Source organism: Eubalaena glacialis, chromosome 8, assembly GCF_028564815.1.
Source record: "Eubalaena glacialis isolate mEubGla1 chromosome 8, mEubGla1.1.hap2.+ XY, whole genome shotgun sequence".
NCBI lineage: Eukaryota > Metazoa > Chordata > Mammalia > Artiodactyla > Balaenidae > Eubalaena > Eubalaena glacialis.
The window spans coordinates 48,126,154-48,143,122 of NC_083723.1; the positions used below are offsets into that span (position 1 = coordinate 48,126,154).

A 16,969-nucleotide genomic window follows, 5' to 3' on the forward strand; every position below is an offset into this window, starting at 1 on the left:
TTATACACACACATAGACCCAGTAACATTGAAACACAGCAATTATTTTTCCTCCCTACAGTATGCATTCCAACTGAAGAATCAGGAGAAAAAAGTTATTCACATTCATTTTACTTTCTACAGCTAAGCAATTCTATATTCCCAAAGTTTATAGGGTTGCACCACTCTAATTTCATCAAAACATAACTTTAAAATCTGAAGCACTCTCCAAAGCCCATTCATTCAACCGTTAACAATATTTATTTATCCACAGCCTCACTTAAAAAAATAAATATGACTTCGGTCAACTTTTCCTTGTATATATGTACACTCATAATTCCAGCATATATATCACTTGGGAAAAACACTAACTGGGTCTATGAAGGGACTGAATTGCTAAAAAAAATGGATGCATTAATAAGATATCTCTCTCTCTCTCTCTCTCTCTCTCTCTCTAGTGATCTTCAAAACATAGCATGGTATCCTACATAAAGTGGTTTGCAACTATAATTTATTAGTTAATTGGTTTATGATATTTCTTAAAGATTCTACTTATGAATACAGTGGTATTAATAACAATGTATGACAAATCATTTTCACAATAAATAACGGATGCTATTTAGATCAAATCTCTATTGAGAAACAAAAGTATGTAAGTATTATGCTATAGCTTGAAATATTTAGATCATTCATTCAACAAATATTTATTAAATATCTACAATATTTACAATATTGCATCTGTTACAGACCTAGAGATAAAAAAGTGAGCAAAATAGCAAGGTCCATATTGACATGGAGATTAAATCTGATTGGAAATGAGCTCCACTTACATCATCTTGTTTCTTTTACTTCTAGTTAGTATCATTAGCCTCTCTATATCTAAGCAAATATACTCTTTAATAAAAGGAATTAATATTTCATAATACTGTATTGTTGAAAAGCTGCTGATCATAATTCAATATTTCTACATGAAATAAATGGAAGACTAGTGAATATTTTGTTGTCCAATTGAAATATGCCATCCGAAAAATTAAATGAGGTTGTGTCAACAATGCACTAAATCCGTATAAAGACAAAAACTTATAACATATGCTCCAATCTAGTGGTATTTTTTTTTTTTTTATAATGAGAGCGATAACAGACAGGAAAGCAAATAACGAACAGATAAGGAAATTTTGCAAGCAAAATGAATTCAAAATATAGGCCCAATTTGTGGCTACCTGTCTCCTGGTATTGGCATCCCCCAAACAACTGTGCGGACATTCATGAATCACATACCAGTACATGTAGGATACACACAGGGACTTTCAGAAAGGCAACTAGGTTTTGGAATGTTGCTGGGTGCTATTCGTACAGTGTGTTTTCTTTCTTAACATTCATGAACCATGAACGTTCTACACACAGAATTAGTAAATCAAATCCAAGTAAATGATAAAAAATAGTATACCTTCTTTTAAGATTAATGTAAAACGCACCAAAAAAGTTAACAGGATAATTACATTCAATTACATGTAAAATGTTTACATTTGATATTTTAGCCATTTTTAACTGAGCTGTTCGTTAGCAGTGATGTCATTGCTGAGTTTTCCCAGCAGGGGGAAGCATAGCCTAATTATTGTTTTTGTAAAGGGTTGAAGTGGGGGTGGGGGGGGATGAGCTATACTACAATTTTACTGCGTTTTAAATGAAGATTGGTTGATATTTCATCATTAAATAAGCAACTTGACATTAAATAGACCTTGACATCTTTTAGGAAGCATAAAATGAACTTGGTCCAAAATCCCCAGTTCAAGGGGCTATCCTAGTAAATCAGAGTGAAGACATCCAAACTATCTTCTATTTGAGTAGGATACCCAGTAATAATATACTGGGTCTATATTATGAGCGTATTAATGAGTAATTTGCATGGCTTATTTTAAGACTACACTTTCTTCTTTGATATATTTAAATGAATATATTTGTTGCCTACTACTCTCAGGTTGCTACTACATACAAAAGCATGTACTTAAGCTTGACTTCTTTTGGTTAACATGAGAAAATTGAGCGTTAAGTCTCGTAAGGGTCTAACATCCTGAATTTATCACACCTACAATAATAAAACATAATTCAGTGCTTTGTGTTCATTGGAATTTTCTTTCTACAAGATTTTCTTTCTCTTCAGTTGCAGTTCTCTAAGTATTCTGGCAGAGGTGTATAACTTGCATGCATGTGTGTGGATATGCATTATTGCTTATGGTTTTACCCTGGTATTAGCAAGTTGAAAGATTAAAAATGCTATAACTTACCATGGTGTTGTAAGTCTGAACAGTGAGTCAGCGGATCTCCATTTCTTATATCCTGTCGTCTTGTGCGTCTAAAACAATTATATTTTAAAAATATTACTGTATCTCTATTCCCTCTTGGGAATTTGTCATAAGAATTGAGAAGAGTCAAAATCAAAGACCCTGGGAGTTTATCGGAAGAGATGCATCTACATCTGCCTAAAAGATTTTTTAAAAGCAGCTCATTATACCTATAAGAGCAGTCTGAAAGATGATCAAAATGGAAAATAGTATATAAATGTACTAACAATGCACAAAAAGTCTTGCAAAGTATTGATAACAGAAAATTCATGGTTTCTTTTTGCTACTGAATGTCAGTCAGTAAGACTCTAACATCTAGAAAATCTAAAATTCTTAATATCTTAAATTCTGAGGAAAAAGCACAAAATACAGAAGAGCAACCCATTTATTCAATGAATAGAATTAAACTTTTTTTCCTAATCTCTAATGAGGGAGGAAGCTTGAAAATTAAAACTCACATGAATGTTCTCTTTCTCTTAATACTTACACATAATTCCTTAAATAGACTTTTGTTAAATTATAGTATTAAGACTATGAATTCTATTTGTAAGTTAGTCTTTAATTTTTCTTTTTGGTTGCTATATCAACTTTTTTTATAAAACATTTCTTTTATGATGACATGGTTATGATTGCAAACCAATTTACCTGCGAAGTGAATAAAAGGACAAAAACAACAACAAATACCGTGGAGCAAAGCTCCTTCTTTTATCAGAGGAAGGTGAGAGAGAAGACGAACTTACCTCTAAAAGAAAAGCTAAATTTGCTATAAAACTCGAAATTAATTTCTCCTGCATTCTACTGCTCAGATCATGTTACTTACAGTGCATTCTGGGAGTCCTCTCTCTACACTTGGCTACTGGTTGACTGGGAGGAAGGAGGTTGGCTCCAGCCGTTGTGGTGCCAACTAGATGTGTAGTTGGAGTAGAAGGCTAAAACTGGAGATTGGCTCTGTGTGACTGACTCGAAAAGACTGGGGACACTTGCCCATCTGTTTTCTGCATCTATTTTAATGGGTATTGTCTTGCTGCACAGTTAGTTACCATCCTTGAAAAGAGCTCTCACAAAGGCCACTGAGAATTGCAAACATGGAATTTGTTACTGTATTCATAAATTTAGAAGTCCCAGGTATTTATAGATTTCTATTTGTAGCATTGGTAAGACTATCAAACAGATGTTGCACATTTCAAAATTGAGCCAACAAGGGAACTTGTGAAACACGAACCACAAAGCATTTGGGAAGGCATTTTTTACTGCCATTGAAGCTTGTGAAAAATGCCGTCACAAAGAATATATAAATTGTGAGGCCTCTAAACATCCTTTTCAAAGACACATGAAATTGGATTAAGTAAAATCTGCAAGGCACAACAAAAATGTGTTAATGATAATTCCTTCAATCTTGGATTCTAGGTATGCAATAAACACATTTCAAACGTATAATAACATCCAGCTTTTTAACTTATTATAGATGTAGTTATGATCTTATTTTTGTCTTCTTTCTCATTAAGAAAAGCTTAAAGTTCAAATGGATTATTACTAAATTAGGCAATGTTACACATTTTCACATGGAAAGGAAATAATACCCATTTTTAGTTCAAACATGAATTCCACACTTTCAAGCAACATTAAAAGCCCTTTAGAGCTAACTGATTATAAGAAGCATAAAACCTTATTCTTAATTAATTTAATTTTATTGCTGTGAAAACAGCATATTCCTATTTATTAAATTATCCATGGTTTCTTTGATCAATAACACATTATCTCCACACTAAGTTCTTGTTTTAAATTTAAACTTCCAACAAAGTCAATAGGTATATGAAAGTAATCCTAACATGTTGTCTAAATTCTGAATATTGAAGGCTTAAGAAAATTGCATATTTATTAAATGGAATAAGCTAATACTACATTTATATTTAATATTATTATTAACAAGGTAACTGTGTTTTAATCCATATAGACTGACTATATGAAAGATTTAAGTTGTAGATGATTTAACACTACAGTCAATATTATCTAGTGTGTAATCAAAATATTTAAGTAGATATTAGGGTTATTTCTTTTCCCTAATATTTTTCCAAAACCTTTAAAATGATCCAAATGTTGTAGAACACATCTCATTAGCAATGAAAAAAGCCACGTTCTTACCTTCTTGTAAAACATTAGCTAAGATAAAAAAACAAAACAAATTTTACTGCTCCTATAATGCATTGGCTTAATAATGTTAATTTCTATTAAATGTTTCAATATGTTCATGTGCATACTGTTAATCTTCAGGTTTATATTAGCAAGTATTGTATATTACTTCACCTATTATTGCTTGTTTCTTAAATACTGGTGAATATCAAGGGGGAAAGGAAGCCTTAAGGGAGTAGTAGAGAATACGTTGAAATGACTATTTTGTCAAATTAAGAAAGTGTTTTTGTTTTTTTAAAACAAAAGTAAACCAAGTTTGTGTACAATGTTTAGGAGGTGTCTAAGAGTTCCCTGAAGTATAACACCTCATTTTATTCATCAAAGATGATGTATTTATATGAAGAAGTTGTTCCAAAAATGGAATCAGGTAAGACAAATATGAAACACTGTGTTTATTTCTAATATTCCTCCTACCTCTTTGCAGTAGGAAAATAGCGAGAGCATGAAGAGCCATCCCAGGCACAGTAAGGGTCTCGGGCGAGGCAGCACTCTGCACAGGCTTTCCCGTAAATATCACATCTGTGTAAAGGGAGCTGTGTGACTCCCACAGTAGAGCCAATATATAGTTGTTGCTGTGGAAAGAGTTTACTGTTATGATAAAAACTACCTTGTTTTTCAAATCTCTTTTTTTCTTACAAATAAAAAAAAAAGGTTCTAGCTTAGCAAAGATACGTTTATATTTGTGGGTTTAAAAACATTCCATTATTGGTAGTTTCTTCAAAGGCCTGGCAGGAAATGTGACCATTTAAAATAGAGCAAGATCAAAACCAAAAATTTGACTGAAACAGGTATATTTTATAAGTGTAAAACCAAGGGAAGATAAAGGAAGACAGCAATAGTTATATGTCAATTAAATCTCATAAAGATAAAAAATTTTAAACAGTAAGACACTGAGCAATGTAAAGTTCAAACCTTCAGTTTTTGCTCTTAGGTTGCTTTTTTAACTTCTACTGTTTATAATTTTGATTAATCAGATGATCTACATTGCCATGTATTCTGATTGGTCTTGAGGCAGGGATCTTTTGCTTTTGACTCTTGGGTGCCCTACTGCATTGCCTGTAATGCAGTCTGCCCTCCTATAAGAAGGGAAAGGGTGAAGTTTTGGCACTTGCATTGGTAAGAAGTTTTGCTCAACGCTAAATGTCTTGCCTTTGCACTACCTCCAGGAAGATTACGTTAAACAAAAGTACTCAATTACTTTTCATTCGAAAGATCGTCAGATAGGGGAATCAATTACACTCTGGCTGGTGCCGTGGACTTGAACAAAAAACTCAGGTGTTGTGGGAAAAAGTGGGGTATTGGGCATCAACATACCTGGATCTTAGGTCTTGCCTGACATTAACTCTCTTGTGATCTTGGGCCTTTCACATAATTTTTCTAAGACTTAACTTCCTTATTCATAAAATGAGCATGTTTAACTAGATCTTTAAAGTATGCATCTAGATAAAACGTCTATGCTGCCACTGTCCTCAGTGAATTTGAAATTATCAAAGGAGCCAGAATTGGGGGGAAAAAAGCTTTCTAACAGCAACTACATCAGGATTTCAATACAAGTTAAAAAATATCTTTAACAAAGTTGAACCAATGTAGCATACCAGTTGCAAATTTATGTAAACACAAAATGAAATACAAACAAGACTGTTTTGTTATTTTTCTACATTTTACTGTAATTGGTGTCATAGCTCCCTTTCTTGCTCTAGATGATTGAATAATTATAATAAAACATTAAATAAAAGTTGTGAAAATACTGAAACATGACAGTACATATGGAAAAGACCTCAAAAGTGTATTTTAATTTCTCCACTATATAAATGAAAGTAAGTTACAGGAAAGCCAGTCTCTGAACCATGGTGTGCTCTTTTACTATAACAAATTGTCTAACAGTCAGCGATGGATATAATTAAAATTGCATTTCCAAAAGGCTCTCAAAGATGGGACTACATATGTAAATAGATATGTTTAAATGAAGATATAAGTAACTATTAGAATCTATGAAATTATTGAGGGTATAAGGAGTACTTTTAGAAAATAATTATATGCTGAAAGCTAACCAACTTACTTATATCTTAATATAAGAAAGGGAAAAAAAGGGGGAAGAAATAATACAATAAAAACTAAATTATTATGGAGGCAGATATACTGATTGCTTATTCCATTTCAGTAAGTGAAGAATATTTATAGTACATGAACATAGTATAGTATATAGAATATATAGTGTATAGAATATGGAATATATTACAGAAAATCAACTTCTTACTATATTCACCTTCTATTATTATATTGAAAGATGCTACAAACCATGGCAAATTAAGAAATGGTAGTTAAAGTCTCTGGGCGGAAAAGATAAAGTATTACTAAGTTTTTTGGTTGAGAGAAAATTATATTGATTTGTACCCCTCTTAAAGCATCTATAGAACCCGCATGTGATAACAGTTGATCATAATTTGAAAAATATTAACAGGGAACTTAACTAATGGAAAGAAATTCTTTATTCTTTTTTTCCCCTCCTATTCTTTCTCTCTTCCAAAAGCACCTTTAAAAAAAAAAACTTAGATTGTATTGAAGGCAAGCAATCTCAATATGATAAAAAATGAAACAAACAATGTTTAAACAACAATTAAATTAGTTAAAATGGGGTAGCAGTATCTAGAAGCATGGTTGGCATTGGTGAATACAGACATGCCAAACCATACACTGTGGTCATAACTATTTAAAAAGCTACTGACCAAGTTGGTTATACCTAAGAAAAAGATTTCTATGTTTGGCCAATAACTTTTAAGAAGCATGAATGAAATTCATACTTATAGATTTCTGTAAGAATATGGCATTGAGTAGTAAAGGAGTTGTTATCCAAATGATAATATTTAAATCTGTCAGATCCCTTTAGGAGAAAATCAGAGAAATAATACATGAGAAGAATATGAAACCAAAAATATGGCAACTGAAATCATTGTAATGAAAACCTAAAGTGTGATAAAATGTCCCAAATTAAATACAATTCAATGTAGTTTATACTTAACGATTATTCTGCAGTACTATTCATGATTTTCACAATGAATTATGCTATTTAAATGAAATATGGGGGACGCTTGCAGGCACCATTGAGCATAATCCAGTCACCAGCAAATAACCTGACGTGCTTTTTCTGCCCAATTTAACATCACCACAGGCTTTCTCACTAACCTCCTTAACAAGTTGTGGTTCATAAGCAGGGGATGAGTCCATTTAACCAGAAAATTAGTTGCAACACTGCTTGTCCCTCTTGAAACTACTGCCTCACTTTTAAAATTTCCATGAGCATAAATGAAATTGAGTCACATCTGAATGAAATCAAACTCCAGTCACATCTGTATGGAAATCAAACTCCATCTGATGTTGTGAAAATTTTCCAGTAATGGAAAATGAAGGCTAGGGACACTTTCTTCTAACATAGTATTTTAGGTTGATAAATTGATTGTGTTTGTTTTTTGGTGAAATGTGTTGCATTTAATAGGCAATTCTTAAGGTAGGTTTAAACACGTTAAAACAGAAAGAAATGTTTTACAAAACTAGATGCAATGTAATTAATGTTGACAAAGAAGTCTAGCAGAAAATAAATAAATAATTTAAAAAATCATTACAGGAAAGAATATCCTGGTCTAGCTACTATCCTGGAAATCCCCGGATTTCCTTGCCAACATTTGACAATTTTTAGATTACAAGAACAGGTGAACACACACTTATGAAGTGTAAGATGACAGTATCAGGTCAATAATATCTGCACTCTGGATTTCTCTAAATAACTTGGAGATTATCAATCTATTTTGATATGAATGTGTGGAAAGGATATATACTGAGTTTTAGTGGCACAGTATTTTAGCATCCTGTATGAGGAATAATGCACGGTCAGAGATAAAACATGTAAACATTTAAGAAATAAGATTCACCAAATCATTCTCAGATTCAATAATTTTGTATCTAAGTTTTCATACAAAACTTGTATGTAAGTTTACAGTGAGTAAAGGGCTCCCTACTCCTTCCTGGCTTTTTCTTCTAGGTTATTTAATAATTAATTTCAACTCAGGATCCAAGCCATTTTTTTCTTTTTAGTTACCTTTGATATACTGGATAGAAAGGCTAGGTAACATTTATGTGGAAAAGGTAATTCATTAGAAGTTAAAATTATATTTGTTTTGCCCATATCACTTAGCATTTAGAAGTCATTTGTGTTTCTTAAGAGTCTTGCCAAAGCATTCATTCAATGTGAATGAAAAGACTATTAACACGCTGCCCTTAACCTTTGAATTCATGGAGTTTAATAACATCATTTGGCAGCGACCATTTTGCTGCTTCCCTTTTATATTTAGCCAAACTAAATGTTTTCTCTAGCACACAATACTACTGAAAAAGTAAGATTAACTTTTAAGTAAAAATCCTCCAAAAACATATAGTCCAGTGTATAATTTTATTAGCCTATATAATGTAATTTATTTATACATACAAATTAAATTATAAATTTATTTATATTCTGAAATATTCACCAATGTTATTTTAAAGGATAGATGAAAATAATTACTGAGTAAATTATATTATAATGACCAAAAAAGAAATGCTATAAATGAAAATTTACAACAAATAGTGATCTAAGAAATATATTTATAGGACATATATGAGACTGGTCAAAAGCATGAGGGCAATGAAAATTATCTTTAGTTTCCTACTAGTTATTGTAAGAATTTTTTGTCTTGTTTTTTTGAACAATTGTTAATAAATCCATAAAATCTGATGGAACATATTTATCTATTTGAAACGTAAAATTAACAAAATATAGAATATTGTATATACTGTAATATATAATGATAGTACCTGCTTAGTGGAAAGCTCCATTGCTGAAATAGCAGTTGGTTCCTAAAGAAGAAAAACAAAATGTGAATTGTTTAGTCTATTAGAAAAGTCATAGAATACCAACATAAATTTTCAGAAAGATAACTTCAGTGCCTGTAAGAAGCACTATAATTGGGAAATAAGACATGTAAAAGGAATTGCATAGACAAGTGTTGTATGTACGGAGCAGACAATAAGTGCATCCCCCAGTTAAGGACCATCAGGAACATACCCATGAATCAGGTTGGCTTTATTGCCCACTGTGCATGGGAAGCTCAGTAAGAGAGGGATGGAAAGGACTTATATGTTTTGGGCTTGTGTTAGGTGATTTAAGGAAGGGTTCCAGGAAGTAAGGCTTTGCTTTGCATTGGATGCTGTCAAAAAGCAGAGGTAATTCTATGATTAGGTATCTTCATAAGTCTTATTTAGGAGGGAAAAACAGAGTGAAGCTAAAGTAGTGATAGGTAAAGTAACAATCACTCACTAGGGCAGGGTAGGGAGATATTTGGTCAGTTTTATGATTTGGACAACGTTTACATTCTTTTCTGTGTTCAGATATTCAGACATGATTACAGAATGGTCTTTTTTTTTTTTTTTGATTCATAATGGTCTGAGAATGGCCCCATCTGATGTTGGGGATCTGTGAAAATTTGTATGTTCAACTGGAGAACATCACCATGGCATAGGTGAGACTGTCAGGCCAGCTCCTAATAGCGCCAAGGATGAGCTGAGAGTACTAGGTTGGTTTCCAGCTGTCAAGAACTGTGAGAGCTCAGTTGGGATGAGATTATTTCTTTATTATTAAAATGACTAAGATGCAAAGGCCTGCACTTCAGGTCTCTGCTGGAGAACATAATCTCTTTAATTTCTATCAACAGGCTAATCTAGAGCAGTCATGACTAGGGAAGTAATAATCACATACACTTTGATAAAGTGTTCTGCTAAAGCTTATCATAAACATATGTAGGTTGCATAAATAAAGGCTGTTCTTTGATGAACTTAGACCATCAAAAGGCTATTCACCTGAATGCATTCGCTTATACTCTTAGATTCACTTTCATTTAACTGTGCTCCATCCTATGTCTCATCAATGACAAACACAACTCTAAGAAGAGATGGCTGGGGGGTTTCAGAGACAGCTGATGACAAAGAGGCTTAGGTGGGAAGAACAAAATCCTAAAAGGTCCCTCTGTGTAGGTGACTGAAGTTAAGCCCTGAAGAAAGGGTAAAGAGTTACACTCTGGGGTCAAATGTATGGGTTCAAATAGTAGTAACACAAACTTGGCCAGAAGTGTGATATTAGGTGTGGTATAGAATCTCTTTCTAATTTAGTTTTCTCATCTGAAAAATGAGTACAATGGTACCTTCCTCATAGGATTGCTGAGACGATTAAATGAATTAATAAATATGAAATACTTTACAAATGTGCTCATCACATAGTGTTTATTCAAATCTCTCCTCTTTCACATGCACAACATACACACTCAACACATGTGCGCACACACACACACTCCCATATCCTTTCCTTTAGTTTTTCTCTTGAGTGCTTATCACTATCTAGAAATACACATATATGACATCTATGTATATATATGATTTATATATGACATTTATCTTGAGTCATATAGGTATAGGAGGTGAGTTTCCTCCTATACCTCAAAGCTCTTATCTGAAGGTAGGGAGTAGGAGTAAGGAACTAAGGATTGAGAGGAGGGAGGAAAAGTCAATAAAAAGTAGGTCATGTAAGTCACCACTGAGACAAAATCTGAGGATAGTAGACAATGACTCTCAAAACTATCCACTAAGGCTTGTACCAAGAAAAGTTGTATATATATATATAAATATGGAAATATTCCATTACTCTTTGGATGCCCACAGGGTTGTTAAATCTCCCACACCCTCAGTTGTGACTCTTGCTTGCCCTTTTGCCTGTCAGGGAAGTGCTGGGGCAAAAAGTGAAAGACACACAGTGGGAATTAGAGGTGAGGTTGACAGGATATGAGGACAGCAGCAGAGGCATCTCACATGTTTTTTTTTTGAATTTACGAATTTTATTTTTTTATACAGCAGGTTATTAGTCATCCATTTTATACATATCAGTGTATACGTGTCAATCCCAATCGCCCAATTAATCACACCACCACCCCCACCCCCCGCCACTTTCCCCCCTTGGTGTCCATATGTTTGTTCTCTACATCTGTGTCTAAATTTCTGCCCTGCAAACCCGTTCATCTGTACCATTTTTCTAGGTTCCACATATATGCATTAATACACGATATTTGTTTTTCTCTTTCTGACTTACTTCACTCTGTATGACAGTCTCTAGATTCATTCACGTCTCTACAAATGACCCAGTTTCATTCCTTTTTATGGCTGAGTAATATTCCATTGTATATATGTACCACAACTTCTTTATCCATTCGTCTGTTGATGGGCATTTAGGTTGCTTCCATGACCTGGCTATTGTAAATAGTGCTGCAATGAACGTTGGGGTGCATGTGTCTTTTTGAATTATGGTTTTCTCTGGGTATATGCCCAGTAGTGGGTTGGCTGGGTCATATGGTAATTCTGTTTTTAGTTTTTTAAGGAACCTCCATACTGTTCTCCATAGTGGCTGTATCAATTTACATTCCCACCAACAGTGCAAGAGGGTTCCCTTTTCTCCAAACCCTCTCCAGCATTTGTTATTTGTAGATTTTCTGATGATGCCCATTCTAACTGGTGTGAGGTGATACCTCATTGTAGTTTTGATTTGCATTTCTCTAATAATTAGTGATGCTGAGCAGCTTTTCATGTGCTTCTTGGCCATCTGTATGACTTCTTTGGAGAAATGTCTATTTAGGTCTTCTGCCCATTTTTGGATTGGGTTGTTTGTTTTTTTAATATTGAATGGCATGAGCTGTTTATATATTTTGGAGATTAATCCTTTGTCCATTGATTCGTTTGCAAATATTTTCTCCCATTCTGAGGGTTGTCTTTTCGTCTTGTTTATGGTTTCCTTTGCTGTACAAAAGCATTTAAGTTTCATTAGGTCCCATTCGTTTACTTTTGTTTTTATTTCCATTACTCTAGGTGGTGGGTCATAAAAGATCTTGCTGTGATTTATGTCAAAGAGTGTTCTTCCTATATTTTCCTCTAAGAGTTTTATAGTGTCCGGTCTTACATTTAAGTCTCTAATCCATCTTGAGTTTATTTTTGTGTATGGTGTTAGGGAGTGTTCTAATTTCATGCTTTTACATGTAGCTGTCCAGTTTTCCCAGCACCACTTATTGAAGACACTGTCTTTTCTCCATTGTATATCCTTGCCTCCTTTGTCATAGATTAGTTGACCGTAGATGCGTGGGTTTATCTCTGGGCTTTCTATCCTGTTCATTGATCTATATTTCTGTTTCTGTGCCACTACCATGTTGTCTTGATTACTGTAGCTTTGTAGTATAGTCTGAAGTCAGGGAGTCTGATTCCTCCAGCTCCATTTTTTTCCCTCAAGACTGCTTTGGCTATTTGGGGTCTTTTGTGTCTCCATACAAATTTTAAGATTTTTTGCTCTAGTTCTGTAAAAAATGCCATTGGTAATTTGATAGGGATTGCACTGCATCTGTACATTGCTTTGGGTAGTATAGCCATTTTCACAATATTGATTCTTCCAATCCAAGAACATGGTATATCTCTCCATCTGTTGGTATCACCTTTAATTTCTTTCAACAGTGTCTTATAGTTTTCTGCATACAGGTCTTTTGTCTCCTTAGGTAAGCTTATTCATAGGTATTTTATTCTTTTTGTTGCAATGGTAAATGGGAGTGTTTCCTTAATTTCTCTGTCAGATTTTTCAGCATTAGTGTAAAGGAATGCAAGAGATTTCTGTGCATTAATTTTGTATCCTGCAACTTTACCAAATTCATTGATTAGCCCTAGTAGTTTTCTGGTGGCATCTTTAGGATTCTCTATGTATAGTATCATGACATCTGCAAACAGTGACAGTTTTACTTCTTTTCCAACTTGTATTCCTTTTATTTTTTTCTTCTCTGATTGCCGTGGCTAGGACTTCCAAAACTATGTTGAATAATAGTGGTGAGAGTGGACATCCTTGTCTTGTTCCTGATCTTAGAGGAAATGATTTCAGTTTTCCACCATTGAGAATGATGTTTGCTGTGGGTTTGTTGTATATGGCCTTTATTATGTTGAGGTAGTTTCCTTCTATGCCCACTTTCTGGAGAGTTTTTATCATAAATGGGTATTGAATTTTGTCAAAAGCTTTTTCTGCATCTATTGAGATGATCATATGCTTTTTATTCTTCAGTTTGTTAATATGGTGTATCACATTGATTGATTTGCATATACGGAGGAATCCTTGCATCCCTGGGATAAATCCCACTTGATCATGGTGTATGATCCTTTTAATGTGTTGTTGGATTCTGTTTGCTAGTATTTTGTTGAGGATTTCTGCATCTATATTCATGAATGATATTGGTTTGTAATTTTCTTTTTTTGTAGTATCTTTGGTTTTGGTATCAGGGTGATGGTGGCCTCATAGAATGAATTTGGGAGTATTCGTTCCTGTGCAATTTTTTGGAAGAGTTTGAGAAGGATGGGTGTTAGCTTTTCTGTAAATGTTTGAAAGAATTCACCTGTGAAGCCATCTGGTCCTGGACTTTGTTGGAAGATTTTTAATGAGAGTTTCAATTTCATTAATTGTGATTGGTCTGTTCATATTTTCTATTTCTTCCTGGTTCAGTCTTGGAAGGTTATACCTTTTTAAGAATTTGTCCATTTCTTCCAGGTTGTCCATTTTATTGGCATAGAGTTGCTTGTAGTAGTCTCTTAGGATGCTTTGTATTTCTGCCATGTCTGTTGTAACTTCTTTTTCATTTCTAATTTTATTGATTTGAGTCATCTCCCTCTTTTTCTTGATGAGTCTAATGGTTTATCAATTTTGTTTATCTTCTTAAAGAACCAGCTTTTAGTTTTACTGAACCTTGCTATTGTTTTCTTTGTTTCTATGCTATTTATTTCTGCTCTCATCTTTATGATTTCTTTCCTTCTGCTAACTTTGGGTTTTGTTTGTTCTTCTTTCTCTAGTTCCTTTAGGTGTAAGGTTAGATTGTTTATTTGAGATGTTTCTTGTTTCTTTAGGTAGGCTTGTATAGCTATAAACGTCCCTCTTAGAACTGCTTTTGCTGCATCCCATAGGTTTTGGATCGTCGTGTTTTCACTGTCATTTGTTTCTAGGTATTTTTTGATTTCCTCTTTGATGTCTTCAGTGATCTCTTGGTTACTTAGTAACATACTGTTTAGCCTCCATGTGTTTGTGTTTTTTACGTTTTTTTCCCCTGTAATTGATTTCTACTCTCATAGTGTTGTGGTCAGAAAAGATGCTTGATATGATTTCAGTTTTCTTAGATTTACTGTGGCTTGATTTGTGACCCAAGATGTGATCTATCCTGGAGAATATTCCATGCACACTTGAGAAGAAAGTGTAATCTGCTGTATTTGGATGGAATGTCCTATAAATATCAATTAAATCTATCTGGTCTATTGTGTTATTTAAAGCTTCTGTTTCCTTATTTATTTTCATTTTGGATGATCTGTCCATTGGTGTGAGGTGTTAAAGTCCCCACTGTTATTGTGTTACTGTCGATTTCCTCTCTTATAGGTCTCAGCAGTTGCCTTATGTATTGAGGTACTCCTATGTTGGGTGCATATACATTTATAATTGTTATATCTTCTTCTTGGATTGATCCCTTGATCACTATGTAGTGTCCTTCCTTGTCTCTTGTAACATTATTTTAAAGTCTATTTTATCTGATATGAGTATTGCTACTCCCACTTTTACTGATTTCCATTTGCATGGAATATATTTTTCCATCCCCTCACTTTCAGTGTGAATGTGTCCCTAGGTCTGAAGTGGGTCTCTTGTAGACAGCACACAGATGGGTCTCATTTTTGTATCCATTCAGCAAGGCGGTGTCTTTTGGTTGGAGCATTTAATCCATTCACGTTTTAGGTAATTATCTATATGATGTTCCTATGACCATTTTCTTAATTGTTTTGGGTTTGTTTTTGTGCATCTTTTTCTTCTCCTGTGTTTCCCACTTAAAGAAGTTCCTTTAGCATTTGTTGTAGAGCTGGTTTGGTGGTGCTGAATTCTCTTCGCTTTTGCTTGTCTCTAAAGCTTTTGATTTCTTCATTGAATCTGAATGAGATCCTTGCCGAGTAGAGTATCTTGGTTGTAGGTTCTTCCCTTTCATCACTTTAAGTATATCATGCCACTCCCTTCTGGCTTGTAGAGTTTCTGCTGAGAAATGAGCTGTTAACCTTATGCGAGTTCCCTTGTATGTTATTTGTCGTTCTTCCCTTGCTGCTTTTAATAATTTTTCTTTGTCTTTAAATTTTGCCAATTTGATTGCTACGTGTCTCGGTGTGTTTCTCCTTGGGTTTATCCTGTATGGTTCTCTCTGCGCTTCCTGGACTTGGGTGGCTATTTCCTTTCCCATGTTAGGGAAGTTTTTGACTATAATCTCTTCAAATATTTTCTCTGGTCCTTTCTCTCTCGCTTCTCCTTCTGGGATCCCTATAATGTGAATGTTGTTGCGTTTAATGTTGTCTCAGATGTCTCTTAGGCTGTCTTCATTTCTTTTCATTCTTTTTTCTTTATTCTGTTCAGCAGCAGTGAATCCCACCATTCTGTCTTCCAGGTCACTTATCTGTTCTTCTGCCTCAGTTATTCTGCTGTTGATTCCTTCTAGTGTATTTTTTTCATTTCAGTTATTGTATTGTTCATCTCTGTTTGTTTGTTCTTTAATTCTTCTAGGTCTTTGTTAAACATTTCTTGCATCTTCTCAATCTTTGCCTCCATTCTTTTTCCAAGGTCGTGGATCATCTTCACTATCACTATTCTGAATTCTTTTTCTGGAAGGTTCCCTATCTACACTTCATTTAGTTGTTTTTCTGGGGTGTTATCTTGTTCTTTCATCTGGTACATAGCCCTCTGCCTTTTCCTTTTGTCTGTCTTTCTGTGAATGTGGTTTTTGTTCCACAGGCTGCAGGATTGTAGTTCTCCTTGCTTCTGCTGTCTGCCCTCTGGTTCATGAGGCTATCTAAGAGGCTTGTGCAAGCTTCCTGATGGGAGGGACTGGTGGTGGGTAGAGCTGGCTGTTGCTCTGGTGGGCAGAGCTCAGTAAAACTTTAATCCGCTTGACTGCTGATGGGTGGGGCTGGGTTCCCTCCCTGTTGGTTGTTTGGCCTGAAGTGACCCAACACTGGAGCCTACCCGGGCTCTTTGGTGGGGCTAATGGCAGACTCTGGGAGGGCTCATGCCAAGGAGTACTTCCCAGAACTTCTGCTGCCAGTGTCCCTGTCCTCACAGTGAGACACAGCCACCCCCATGCCTCTGCAGGAGATCCTCCGACACTAGCAGGTAGGTCTGGTTCAGTCTCCTATGGGGTCACTGCTCCTTCCCCTGGGTCCCGATGTGCACACTACTTTGTGTATGCCCTCCAAGAGTAGAGTCTCTGTTTCACCCAGTCCTGTCACAGTCCTGCAATGAAATCCTGCTAGCCTTCAAAGTCTGATTCTCTAGGAATTCCTCCTCCCATTGCT

The 16,969-nt window shown here is 34.7% G+C and overlaps 1 protein-coding gene across 1 annotated transcript in view; it reads right to left on the reverse strand.

Annotated features, from left to right (window-relative positions):
* Nucleotides 1-16,969, reverse strand: part of SEMA3A (semaphorin 3A) — a 226,535-nt gene that overhangs the window by 12,198 nt on the left and 197,368 nt on the right. Inside the window, exons 13-15 of the mRNA XM_061197662.1 lie at nucleotides 9,356-9,397; nucleotides 4,925-5,082; nucleotides 2,264-2,331 (exon numbers count right to left, since the gene is read on the reverse strand). Of these exons, the coding sequence (XP_061053645.1) occupies nucleotides 2,264-2,331; nucleotides 4,925-5,082; nucleotides 9,356-9,397 (268 nt within the window). The remainder of the gene's footprint in view (nucleotides 1-2,263; nucleotides 2,332-4,924; nucleotides 5,083-9,355; nucleotides 9,398-16,969) is intronic.